Here is a 14957-nt window from a genome sequence, read left to right as displayed (position 1 = left end):
ATCTGCTCTTTCTCATCAGTCCTGGAGTGGAGGGGAAGCGTGCTCTTGTGGCATCTTTAACCACTTTAAGTATGTGTTAATGCTATGCACAAGGCCTGGGCGGTTGGGCCCGTCTAGCATGAAAGAACCGGGCCCTCCGCCAGGCACTGAGGCAGGGCCATGTGCTAACAAAGAGAGACTGTTCTACAAATCTGGAGATCTGCTTTGACCCCCGGGGCCGAACACCGGCATAATCACTAAAGCATTCAACACTGTCTGCTAAGCCTGAGGTTCTTGATAGAAGGTGGGCTTGTGGGTCTCAGTGCGGCAGAAATACGGTAAGATCATTCAATCAGACAGCATGGACGACTGCTCTCAGTTAGAGTGTGTTTGAGTGTGGCTGCTGACCATAAGACGAAGACGGGTGACTTTAACCATGCATGGCCACTTCAGCACGAATAATCCAGCATGTCCAAACACTCTTTTTACACTCATACAGATTAAGCAATAAGTAAGATGATAGGAAATAGTATTTTAGTAATATAATGGTGAAAAAAAAAAAATATATATATATATATATGGTTTATAATAAGTGTTTTTAACTACTATGTACTAACATTTAAATTAACTTTATGTGTACATATGTTTTTACATTGTACTTTTAAAAGTTTTTAAAAAATACCTGCATTTAATTACAGCTATAATTAATTTCAGTAGTTACATCTATAATTATACCTCTATCTATCTATCTATCTATCTATCTATCTATCTATCTATCTATCTATCTATCTATCTATCTATCTATCTATCTATCTATCTATCTATCTATCTATCTATATATATATATATATATATATATATATAGAACTGTCAGTCTGTCTGTCTATCTATCTATATATAGGAAATGGCATTTTATTAATTTAATGTTGGTGAGGGAAAAACTACAACAAACACAAACTGAAATATTGTGTCTATGGAACGGGATGGAATGGAATAAACAATGGTGAATGGAACCATTTAAAGGAACCGAGAATTCCATGCCCACCCGAGACATTTAAAAAAAACACAGTTTTAATGTTAAATACGGCAGGTTTTCAAATGATCCTCTTATCTGGTACCTGATCTGAGGGAGTCTTTTGTAGGAGGGTCGCGCTCTTGAGTACCTCTGAACTAAAACCTCCAGGGTCTCACACAGCACCTGGGCCAAGATCTGCCGGGCCTGCACGGGGGCAACAGCGCCCCAAAGGTCACTGCGCAGGCCTGTGAGAAAATAGTGCCACATCTGGATGGAGAAAGAACACCTTTCACCCTGAAAAAAATGGTGGAGGACACACAAAAAAAAGAGACAAAGAGAGACTGGTAAAGAGATGATGATATCACTGCAAATAAATACCGAAATGAAGAGAAAGGAAAAAAGTCAGAAGGTCTTTCCAGACAATCTTCCTCTAGACCCTCATGGTCATGCAACCTGCACGCTGCACCTGGACCCCTCATTACCACAGAGAAAGAGAGAGCGTATGGATACTTTGAACTTTTAATCTGGATATTCAATCACTGTTCATCTGAACATTACCCAGACATACATGCACACAGAGTCAAGATGGCAAAGATTAAAATGAACGGGTCATTCCTGTTATGCAAGTCTCATCATGTGAGACTTAATATATTGGGTGAAATATAACTCGTAAATTTAAAATTGAAATCATATTGGGGGTTTTTCTCCCCCACAACATCCCAAATTGAACATAGGAGTGAATTTTAAAGTTTGAGCAGATGTTGCTTTTTAACCATGTCTCCATGTCAATAGCAAATCTACCTTTTAAAAACTGGGAATTCATTAAGAAATTATCCAGATGTTTCAGCATTTTTGCTTTCTTTAATCACAATAGTTCAAATAAAACATGGTTTTCTTGGGAATATTGTTTTAATTGGATTTTATAGGTTTTTCCTGTGCTCTCAATTTTACTTTCCATCCTGTTAGACTTTTGCAACTAACAAAAGCCAGTTCCATGACATCATCCTTCAGGAAGTGATATCACTTTTTGGTGGGGGAAAACAGCATAAACATGAACAAGTATAAACAACAGATTTGATGAATTATGTGATGTATTAGCTGGTTTGTCTCACTTTAAAACAGAGGTTTTCAAATTTTTTGATGATGCCAAAGACCATCATATATGATTATATCCTTACAAGGACAACTATATATATATATATATATATGTGTGTGTGTTTTTATGTATAAATGCCTATTTGAAAAAAAAAAAAAAAAATAAGTGTGATATTATAAAAACTACATGTTGTTTCCAAACTAAATATCTGGATTCCAAATATTTTAAATTAATCGTATATTTGTCTCGCCACTATTAGAGAACTGTATAGTCCTAAAAATAAATTATGTTATTATTAATAATTTTATTATTAAATAAATGCATTTATATAATCATTTATATTTGTGTACAATTTATGAAAGCATAATGAAACAGTAATAATATCAAATTGCCTAAATGTGTAAAAAAAATATTGTTATGTTTACATTTTTTAATAAATATATTAAGTTAACAAGAGTAATTCCACCGGCCTCCTAGGGCTCCCCAGACACGCAGTTTGAAAATCCCTGCTCTAAAACATTATATCCTTCGATAAAATGACAGAAATCTGTATAATGTATAATAATTGCCACATTTAGTGAGCTTCAGCTCTTTATTTCCATCCTATTAACTTCAATCCTATTATGCAAAATCATGTCACTGTGTAAATAATCAAGATTTAATTAATAAAGTTTAAGTATGAAGCTATTTATGCACTTTTAAAGAAATTATTTGCGACACAATATTATTTTTAAAAAGCTACAGTGCACAAATGTAGTGCATAACAAGAATAAGCTGACTGATCTAAAGGCTCAGACTTATGTTGCTTGAGATGCTTTCAGAAATGGATGATACTTGCTCAACAGCTCTAACGGAAAAGCAAGAAATGGAAACACAATTCAGAAAAATTATAAAAAGGACGAGAGTCTGGTTTCCTAAGAGGCTAATTACTTTCAGGCAAAGAGGAAGCAGCATTAGGAGTTCACAGTGTGACCAAAGAGAGATTATTAACAACCATGTACTACATCTCCTAATGAGAGCTGGGACGTGGTCCACCAGTGAGCCACGGCTAAGTCAGCCATAGAAAGGGACACACAGGGGCATGACCACACGTCCGGACCCAGGGATTTAGCGCTAGAGACTGGGCCTCTGGAAGCACTCGGGCCCTTTGGCATTTGCTCAGGAGAAAGTGAAAGGGAGGAGGGGGAAGAGGGGATACAGGTCAGCAGAGGCGCAGACTCACACCTGCACACAGCAGGCCAGTCTGCCCCGCGACGGGCGGATGTGTGCGCACGCATCTGTGAGAGCGCTTATGAGTGTGCCCATATCTTAATGGAGGTAAGGTTAGGGCTACGGGAACGGCTAGACTCTTCGACACACAGATGGTTAGTCTAAAGCTGCCTCAGGGCAACACAAGCCCCACTGAAAAGACTAGAGGAAGGGTCATTATGAGAACTAGGACTGAGAGCTTTGCAGCTAGCATTATACTGTAGCTAGAGATTTTTTTTTTTTTTTTTTACTTTTGACCATGTTTAATATAAACATCAATACTTCTTATTTGGTCTGAAAAGGCTTACAAGTTTGATTTGAATTTGAATTAACAATATTTATTTATTTGTTTTATTAACAATTGCAGCCAAATCAATTCGAAATGCTTACAGCAAGAAGTAAATAAAAAAAGTAAAATAAACAAAAGAATGTGTATCCTGAATCCTGATATTTATTTAGTGTATATGAATATTTGGTAACACTTTACAATAAGGTCTCACTTTTTAACATTCATTTATTTATTAACTAAGATTTAACAATGAGCAATTAATTTGTTACAGTATTTATTCATCTTTGTTAATGTTAGTTAATAAAAATACAGCTGTTCATTGTTTGTTCATGTTACTTCACAGTGCATTAACTAATGCTAACAAATACACGTTATTTTAATAATGTATTAGTAAATTTTGAAATTAACATTAATGCTATAGAAGTATTGTTCATTCTTAGTTCATGTTAACTAAAGTAGTCAACTAATGTCACCTAATGAAACCTTATTGTAAAGTGTTTTTTTTATTCGCACAAATGTATAAATTATTTATCTACATAATGTCTTATATCTAAAACATTTTAATAAGACAATTTCATTACAAATTTCATGTAATTTAAATTAAAAGATTTTTGGATGATAATGCACACAAACTGTTGAATGAAAATTTTGATTAAATATATTGATTAAAATGGACCGTTTTAACTGATTCTTACAAAAGCTTTCCCAAATAATCCCCCGTCGACAAAACAAATAGACTTAAATAAAATAATAAAATAATAATATAAAATAATATAAATTACCCCCCCACAAACAAATCAAATATATAGTCAATGAACAACCTAATGTTATTTTTCTTTAACGGAAAGACAAGAAGGTTTTACACAAACACATTCTGGTTCTATAAAATTTGTCAGATCTGCTGAGACTGGAATTTGGTTACAAATCTGCACAACGTTCAAGCATTTTTTTGTATTTTTTTTTTTTTTTTGTAATAAGAATATGTTGGGTTTTTGTTAAGGCTCTTTAGTATGGCAGGCCTTGAGGTTGGATCAACTAAGGATTGAAGTTGGATCAACCAAATAGTCAAGGACAATGTGCAAGAACAGCCAAGAATTTAAGAGGGTGACTACTTGAGAATACAATAATACAATGTATAATTTATTGCCCAATGTCACTGCATTTCAATACAGATACACTTAAGTTCTGAATGTGATTATGCTGTTTGACTTCACCACAGCTTTATCCTTGAGCACACTTTAAAAGCACAGGATGTTTTGTCTTCCAAAAACCTAACTCAACCCCAAAGAGAAGCCCTCAACAAGGCTTCCACGTAACATGAACTATTATTAAAATATAGCCAGAAAAGCTACAACCATCTGTACCTCGTAAAAAGGGTTGGGGTCACTCCAGTAGTGGCTCTCGGCATCCTGCAGTATGCTAGTGGCGCACACATGGACGCAGTAGCTGGTCAGGTGATCGTTCAGGGCCGCCAACACATCCTGGCTTCTCTGAATGGGCAGCAGAGTTAGAGGCCTGGTGTTGGAGACATCAAAGACACAAGGCCTGGTTTAAAGCAAAAGCGGTGTAGTTTACAGGTCAAAGAGCCACTAAGTGATTAATATCAGCAAATGGCTCTGATTATTACCTGTCAATCATTCAACACCTCCTAATTCCTCCCCTAATGTTTTCTCACTTCCCTTCTTTAAGAATTTAAGGCCACACATATGGTCTGATACCCCTTTCTGTCTGTCTCACTCTCTTTCTGTTGCTCATTCTCGGCTATAACCTTACAAACACATAGGTGAATAGTTCTGTCAGAGCCCACCAGCTCACGTACGTCTCACTTCGGTTCTTTACAATCCAATTACAGCATTTTAGTAAATCTGACATCCGTCTGACAGGCTGTCTGGCCAGGAAAACCTAGGCTTGACAAAGTGTACTATAAACCGGTGAACTTTAGCAGTGCTCACCCTCTCCAAACACCCTCTTCATTTTATGTACAAATGCACAGGTCAAACCCAAGCTGAGTTTTTTTAATATAGCCTACCTATCATCCATGGAGAGATTTGGAGTTATTTATGAAATCAGGGCTACAATAATATAGAGGATCACTGTCATTCCTCACGCCACATCCTCTACAGAAATACGGTACAGCTTCTGCATTTGATAAATGTATACTTGGGCCAAACATTAAGATCTTAATCAGGTGTTTATGCATTTGAAATGCAAATACATGCAAATTAGAAATGTTACGAATCTAGACTAAGATTCTGGCTATTTGTTTTCTTCTTGTTGTTTTTGTATTAAGCATAAACATACAAAATGTCACTATATTTTCTTAAAAATGGAAATAAGAAAAATAAAATTCATAATATATTCAAAAACAAAGTGAATAAAACTAATGTATATTCTCTAATAACAAGTGTTAATAACTTACACAAATGTTATCTTGTTTGAAATATATTTATATAGTTACTGGAATACAAAACATTCATTGGACTAGCTTAAAACATTATTAAAGTGTACACTAGCACTACCCTTCGAAAGTCTGGGGTCAGTAAGATCACTTATGTTCAGCAAGGCTGCAGTTATTTGATCAAAAATACTATAATATTGTGAAATATTATTACAACTCAACATTGCTTTTTTTCTATTTTTTCTAGTTCTAGTTTAATATATTTTAAAATGTCATTTATTCATGTGATGGCATAGCTGAATTTTCAGCATTGTTTCAGAGTCACACGATCCTTCAGAAATCATTCTATTATGCTGATTTGGTGTTTAAGAATCATTTCTTTATTATTATCAATGTTGATTGTTGATTTGCTGTGTACTATTTGTGTGTGAAGGTTTTTCTGGATTATTTGATTAATTCAAAGTTCAAAAGAGTATTTATTTGAGATATAAATGTGTTGAAACATTATAAATGCCTTTACTGTCACTTTTGATCAGTGACTACGTATTAATCAGTTTAAAAAATACAAATCGACAAACAGGAGTGCTTTAAAAAATGTGTTTAACTCACATGTCTCCGAGCTTGCTTTCATAGTGAGTGAGTGTCTGGTGAATGTAGTGACTGGTGGCCATCAGAATGGGCAGGTTCTTGAGGGGAGCTGAGGCCGGCACTTCCCCTTGCCTTTCCTCTAGCCTCGTCAGTAGGACAGAAGTCACACGGCCACACACCTCCACGTAGCTAGCGCACACGGGCCGTAGGGTGTCCTCTCTAAACGCCACAGCCAGAGGGAGAAAAGCATCCATCTGCTCCACAATGTCTGCACAGAACTGGAAATACAGTGAATATGTGAAAAGTTATTCAAAGGTTTTTCTAATAATACTATTAGATCAATATCAATACTTAAGCCTTAAAGGCACAATACGTATGATTTTTGGATTAAAATATCCAAAAACCACATATTCTGTTGACTTGTGTACTTACATTATCTCAAATGTTTCCAACAATGTTTAAATCCAGAGAAATCAGATATTTTAACCAGTGTGATGGCCTGTCAATGGCGTCATATCCGCATTACCCTCGATTTACGGTTTAACTTCGGTAGAAACCATGGAAACACCAAAGACGCTTCAATATATTATGGGGTTTTTTGACAGGTGAGCAACTGTTTGGATACCTTTATTGACAGAAAACTAACCATTGTTGTATAGCTCAACACGGCTAGTCTTATTTTTCGAATCCTTTGTTTTCTTGATTTACCGCGAGTAAAATTATTTTGTCAAGTGGCTAACAGCAAAATCAAAAAGAACTTTATTAACAGCAATACAGAACTTTCTCCACCACACGAAGTTTTCAAATTAATTGCATGCCATTTAGAAACACAAGTCATCCAGCTTTTATTAATATGATATTATAATATGATCTAGCTTACTGCAATGTGCAACAAGTGTCTTATACCAGTCTCCGAACACACACAGCAACGTTATAACATAACATAACATTCAGGACGCTCAAATGTCTTTTTAGTATGATTGTTTTGACCGAGTAAAACAGCGCTTGCATTACCCCACAATTTTAATTCGTCAAATAAAGTGACCTGTATGAGTATTTCAGCACTTGTTTGTGAAACAGTTGTTTCATTAGAATGAAATAAGATAATGTGAATTTAAGTGATCAAATGTAACTGTAACGAAGTTCAAGTTCAGAGAAGGAGGCGAATGCGAATTACATGCATAATAAAAACAGCAATGTAAAATGTCCCAGGCTCTCTGCCCTGCCCTGCTTCATACCAGTTACATTAATAAAACTTTAACACATTAGCTCATCCATGAACATGAGTCCCATCAGATTGCTTTCTCTCGGCTGTGGAGGTGAAGATGACAACTCCCATGATTCCACACTCATTCACAGCGTCATCAGGCTATGCCTTCGTGATTGTTTTGAATAAGCGTCCTCTAGTGGCGAAACTTACATACTGTGCCTTTAATGTGTCCACCACTTCACAACTCAATTATTTTGCCCCTGCAAAATTCCACATTATTAAAGACAATGAATAAAACATAATCATGTGTATAATTAATGAATCAATTTATTTTATTATTTTATTTTGCCTGTAAATCAACCGGACAGTTTTGACAGGAAATAATAAGTGAAAGAGAGCCATTGGCTTAGGAAATGACACAACACAACATATTGAAGTACATGAACAACCTGACAGGCTTCATCTCCGACCCTGACGGATTTATTTTTTAACACTTAAGAACTTGTTTGGTGCAACTATACTGTTATCCACACTAGACAGTGCTTCTTTACCATCATGACCATTCAGTTGAATTATTTGCAGATAGTTATTGTGGAAAAAAACTTTTATGTACTCCATCCTGTCCCTCTTAAATCCGACAAAAAACATTCAGCGCTATACACTAAGAAAATCCTTATCGTACTACACTCAAACTTCCCTTTTTGTAGACCGAAATTGCATTTCAGCAGCTCACACAACTCTACCATATGCGAACCAACTAGCATTTATTGCAATAGAATAACCGGATCATCCATGCCGATATGACTGTGAGAGACATTCAGGGCCATTTTCGAATTCAAATACCTGTAGTTCCCCTCCTGTGGAGCCTGGAGAGAGCAGCGACACTTATCTCATTTTTCCACATTTGTCCTGGAGGAAACAGGGAATCAGCAATGGCATTTTCTCTTCAAAATGATTACGAAAGTGTGTGTGCTTGTTACATCTGCCTTACACTGCCTAGGGAGACACCCTGCTTGAAAGGAAGACCCCTGAGGGTTATTGCCAAAAAAGAGGCAGGCCTGGAACGGAACATACACCAAACTTCCTCCACCCATATTTCTCCAACACTTGACAAATGAAGACATCATTGTGGATCTATCCCCATCTAGCGCTTCCATTCATCCCTTTCTCCATCCCTCCTTCCAGCCACACGTTTAATGCAGATCAGCAGTTACGGCAGCGGATCGGGCCATGCCGAAGAGCCAGACGCACGTGCTGGGTTCACTGTCGAATTTATATACCTATAGAAATGAGTTACGGTGCCGGGCTATTCGAGAGCAGTAAAATACACGTGTGCGTTGTATATATCTCCCTCTATCCACCCTTTCCCCCTTCCACAGGGAGTTACCGTGTCCCAAGGCCTCTGCGAACATAGAGGAAAAAACCCAGCACATGTTAAATGGAAACTTTTTCCAATAGCAGGTCTATCAATCAAGCATGGACAGGCAAGAGAGAGGTGACTTCATACTTCTCCACTAAACTTCAGCATCTGCAATACACAGCCTGCCATTCCTCTATGTTCAGACACAACAGATGCAGCACGCCATATAACATTTTAGTAGCAATACCAGTGAGATTTCACTATTCACAATACAAGCTTCAATATTGCAACAAAAAAAAAAAAACACTCCTTTATTTAAAAACTTAATTATAATAAATTATATTTATAAAAGTTTATGACTATATTATTATAACTATAATATAATAATTGTTTTTCTGTATAATTTTTACATTTTAATAACTATTATTTGTAAATATTATAATAAACTATAATTATAAAATGTAATAAAAAATGTAAATGCATGTTGTAAATATTTATAAATTAATACAATATTGATTTTCAGGTAATTGAACAAATGGAAAGTCAGTAAAAAAAAAGCTTATTATAATCAAATGATAATTATAAAAGACAATTAATAGTTAGTCATTTATTATTATATTAACTATAATATTATAATTACTTTTAATATTTTTATTATTAATAAATTTGAATAATTTGATTATTTTAATAATAAACTAACTATAAATATTAAATAAAAAATAAAACGATGGTATGCTGCAAGTATCTATCAATTAGGTAGATAAATTAAAATTGTCTAATTAAATTAAAACAATGGAATGTTGAAAGTATTTATCGAATGAATAAATGCTGCTTCAAGTTTATACAAATAAAAAAACAGTAAATAAATTAAGAACCGTGAGTGAGTTTCTTTTTTCCTAATTAATAATCTTTAATTAATATTAAGATCATAAGAGTCAAAGGGAGGTCTATTGACCTTCATTGCAAGGCCTAACAGACAAAAAATGACACATCTGATGTTTCTTTCCTGTTCACATTCACTTTAGACTAAGAGGTGCATTTTGCTTAGCCACATTACAACATGACCTGTTGGACATGTTGGCACTCTGTATAATGATACCGATACGAAAACTGGTATCATTTTTAGTGCTGCTTTCGACATCCCTAAAGCGCCCTAAGAGACCCGCCAAACCGGAAGCCCCAAAAGGCTGAACAGGTCTTGAAACAATCGGCTGGTCGGACAGCGAGTCGAAAATAGACTGAGTGTTGTTATTATAAGCTTAGTGGGAAGCATGAGAGAGATGTGGGCGAGAATGCAAAGATTCGCCCCAATCCAAGGTGATGAGCACCCGAGAGGTGTCGGTGAGATTTATGGCTTTCTAAAGCCTGCTGCTCCGGTTCGGAGAACCCTTAACTAGAGCAGATCAAAGATATGGATTCCAACAGGACAGCCACCACAAGGTTATTTCTCAGCAAAGCTTTAAAACATTTAAGAGCTCAACTCTGCAGCAGTCTTCTTGCACCTTTGAACAGTGCTAAATCCTTCTCCTCACACAGGGTTAAGGACGATCGTCAACGCGAGGTGGTCAATAGCTGGATCGCGGTTTCAGGTTGATAAATGGTTTGCTGAAATATTATGCAGACGGGAGGTCCGGCGACTCTGAGAGTTCGAAACAAAGCATGAATGTATGAATATGAATGGGTGAAGTATTGATCTCTGTAATGCATCTGGACTGACTACGTTCTAGCTAAGTCAGGTCTGGGCTAGCATAACGCTGCCTACTTATGGGCCGCGGTGACACGTGTCAAAAAGAAGGGGTTCTCAGACACTCAGGGTAGCAGAGAATGCAAATAAATGCACATGCTAACCTTTGAGATGAGGGCTGCTCATTCTGAAGCACTGACCTACACGTAAATGTGTCGTACAGGTCTTGAGTGTGAACAAATTTTGACACTTGTTAGTGATGTGGTTCCAGGGGTGTCGGCAGCATCAATAAAATGGTATGGAAATCAGACATGAACGCTGACTTTCTAAACTTCATGAGCTGAGGCCATGTTGTGCAAAAGCATCTTTTTTTTATGTTCGACGAAGGTTTAAAAGCAGCTTTGCATGCAGAGGTCAATTCTTAAAAAAATGCAGAAAAATGAAAAAAGGAATTTACCATATTTTCCAGGAAGTAAGTTGTACCTGAGAACATGTTTGAAGTTAATAGCATTATGTAAGTCGCTTTGGAATATGAGTCAAAGCAGGTTTCAGATGACTAAAAAAACTGCAACTTCAAGTCCAGAAAATATGGTACTTGTATACACTCACCTAAAGGATTATTAGGAACACCTGTTCAATTTCTCATTAATGCAATTATCAAATCAACCAATCACATGGCAGTTGCTTCAATGCATTTAGGGGTGTGGTCCTGGTCAAGACAATCTCCTGAACTCCAAACTGAATGTCAGAATGGGAAAGAAAGGTGATTTAAACTATTCTGAGCGTGGCATGGTTGTTGGTGCCAGACGGGCCGGTCTGAGTATTTCACAATTTGCTCAGTTACTGGGATTTTCACGCACAACCATTTCTAGGGTTTACAAAGAATGGTGTGAAAAGGGAAAAACATCCAGTATGCGGCAGTCCTGTGGGCGAAAATGCCTTGTTGATGTTAGAGGTCAGAGGAGAATTGGCCGACTGATTCAAGCTGATAGAAGAGCAACTTTGACTGAAATAACCACTCGTTACAACCGAGGTATACAGCAAAGCATTTGTGAAGCCACAACACGCACAACCTTGAGGCGGATGGGCTACAACAGCAGAAGACCCCACCGGGTACCACTCATCTCCACTACAAATAGGAAAAAGAGGCTACAATTTGCAAGAGCTCACCAAAATTGGACAGTTGAAGACTGGAAAAATCTTGCCTGGTCTGATGAGTCTCGATTTCTGTTGAGACAATCAGATGGTAGAGTCAGAATTTGGTGTAAACAGAATGAGAACATGGATCCATCATGCCTTGTTACCACTGTGCAGGCTAGTGGTGGTGGTGTAATGGTGTGGGGGATGTTTTCTTGGCACACTTTAGGCCCCTTAGTGCCAATTGGGCATCGTTTAAATGCCACGGCCTACCTGAGCATTGTTTCTGACTATGTCCATCCCTTTATGGCCACCATGTACCCATCCTCTGATGGCTACTTCCAGCAGGATAATGCACCATGTCACAAAGCTCGAATCATTTCAAATTGGTTTCTTGAACATGACAATGAGTTCACTGTACTAAAATGGCCCCCACAGTCACCAGATCTCAACCCAATAGAGCATATTTGTTATGTGGTGGAACCTGGATGTGCATCCCACAAATCTCCATCAACTGCAAGATGCTATCCTATCAATATGGGCCAACATTTCTAAAGAATGCTTTCAGCACCTTGTTGAATCAATGCCACGTAGAATTAAGGCAGTTCTGAAGGCGAAAGGGGGTCAAACACAGTATTAGTATGGTGTTCCTAATAATTCGCTTTGGAATATGAGTCAAAGCAGGTTTCAGATGACTAAAAAAACTGCAACTTCAAGTCCAGAAAATATGGTACTTGTATACACTCACCTAAAGGATTATTAGGAACACCTGTTCAATTTCTCATTAATGCAATTATCAAATCAACCAATCACATGGCAGTTGCTTCAATGCATTTAGGGGTGTGGTCCTGGTCAAGACAATCTCCTGAACTCCAAACTGAATGTCAGAATGGGAAAGAAAGGTGATTTAAACTATTCTGAGCGTGGCATGGTTGTTGGTGCCAGACGGGCCGGTCTGAGTATTTCACAATTTGCTCAGTTACTGGGATTTTCACGCACAACCATTTCTAGGGTTTACAAAGAATGGTGTGAAAAGGGAAAAACATCCAGTATGCGGCAGTCCTGTGGGCGAAAATGCCTTGTTGATGTTAGAGGTCAGAGGAGAATTGGCCGACTGATTCAAGCTGATAGAAGAGCAACTTTGACTGAAATAACCACTCGTTACAACCGAGGTATACAGCAAAGCATTTGTGAAGCCACAACACGCACAACCTTGAGGCGGATGGGCTACAACAGCAGAAGACCCCACCGGGTACCACTCATCTCCACTACAAATAGGAAAAAGAGGCTACAATTTGCAAGAGCTCACCAAAATTGGACAGTTGAAGACTGGAAAAATCTTGCCTGGTCTGATGAGTCTCGATTTCTGTTGAGACAATCAGATGGTAGAGTCAGAATTTGGTGTAAACAGAATGAGAACATGGATCCATCATGCCTTGTTACCACTGTGCAGGCTAGTGGTGGTGGTGTAATGGTGTGGGGGATGTTTTCTTGGCACACTTTAGGCCCCTTAGTGCCAATTGGGCATCGTTTAAATGCCACGGCCTACCTGAGCATTGTTTCTGACTATGTCCATCCCTTTATGGCCACCATGTACCCATCCTCTGATGGCTACTTCCAGCAGGATAATGCACCATGTCACAAAGCTCGAATCATTTCAAATTGGTTTCTTGAACATGACAATGAGTTCACTGTACTAAAATGGCCCCCACAGTCACCAGATCTCAACCCAATAGAGCATATTTGTTATGTGGTGGAACCTGGATGTGCATCCCACAAATCTCCATCAACTGCAAGATGCTATCCTATCAATATGGGCCAACATTTCTAAAGAATGCTTTCAGCACCTTGTTGAATCAATGCCACGTAGAATTAAGGCAGTTCTGAAGGCGAAAGGGGGTCAAACACAGTATTAGTATGGTGTTCCTAATAATCCTTTAGGTGAGTGTTTGTACACCTCTGTTAAAAAAATTGAGGGTTGGTAAGAATTTTAAATGTGTTTGAAAGTCTCTTGTGCTCACCGAGACTGCCTTTATCTGATCCAAAATACGGAAAAAATGAATATTGTGAAAAATTATTTCAATCTAAAATGACTTTCAGCATCATTACTTCATTCTTCAGACCCACACGATCATTCAGAAATCATTCTATAATATGCTGATTTGCTGCTCAAGAAACATTTCTTATTATTAACAATGTTGGAAACAGTTGTGCTGCTTAAAGGGTTAGTTCACCCAAAAATTAAAATTAGCCCACGATTTACTCACCCTGAAGCCATACTAGGTGTATATGATATTCTTCTTTCAGACGAATACAATCGGAGGTATATTAAAAAAATGTCCTGGGTCTTTCAAGCTTCATACATTGTCAAGTGTTACTCTTTTGGCGTAAGTCGACTTGCGTAGGCAGTCTGCCAGAAGCTAGTTATTTTAGTCGATGAAGTTTTAAATATGGATTTTTCTTACACTAACGCATCGCTTCACAGTTCAGAAGGCCTTTATTAACCCCCCAGAGCCGTGAGAAGCACTTTTATCATGGAGGGATGCACTTGTATGGACTCCAAAACAGAAACGGCCATTCCCTACCATTATAAAGCTCGGAAGAGCCAGGACATTTTTTTAATATAACTCCGATTGTATTCGTCTAAAAGAAGAATGTCATATAAACCTAGGATGGCTTGAGGGTGAGTAAATCATGGGGTAATTTTCATTTTTGGGTGAACTATTCCTTTAACATTTTTGTGGAAACCGTGATGCATTTTTTTCACCCCCAGGAATCTTTGATGAATAGAAAGTTCTAAAGAATTACAATGTATAATCTAAAATCAAAACGTGTGTGTGTGTCTATGTGTTTTAATCACTTAAGTGTAAACATGTTTTTAACTAGAAAAAAAAGGGATGGTGAACGGAGCATGCATGGATTGAAACACCTGCATCCTATCCAAGCTCAGAGG

General features: G+C 37.4%; 1 protein-coding gene across 1 annotated transcript in view; it reads right to left on the bottom strand.

Moving 5' to 3' along the window:
• Positions 1–14957, bottom strand: part of kiaa0825 (KIAA0825 ortholog) — a 163868-nt gene that overhangs the window by 112406 nt on the left and 36505 nt on the right. The window contains exons 8-10 of the mRNA XM_056238189.1: positions 6635–6891; positions 4992–5142; positions 1098–1288 (exon numbers count right to left, since the gene is read on the bottom strand). Coding sequence (XP_056094164.1) covers positions 1098–1288; positions 4992–5142; positions 6635–6891 — 599 coding nt within the window. The remainder of the gene's footprint in view (positions 1–1097; positions 1289–4991; positions 5143–6634; positions 6892–14957) is intronic.

The sequence above is a fragment of the Rhinichthys klamathensis genome, unplaced genomic scaffold, assembly GCF_029890125.1.
Source record: "Rhinichthys klamathensis goyatoka isolate OS25496 unplaced genomic scaffold, OSU_Roscu_1.1 h1tg000019l_1, whole genome shotgun sequence".
NCBI lineage: Eukaryota > Metazoa > Chordata > Actinopteri > Cypriniformes > Leuciscidae > Rhinichthys > Rhinichthys klamathensis.
This window is presented reverse-complemented; position numbering and strand designations above follow the sequence as displayed.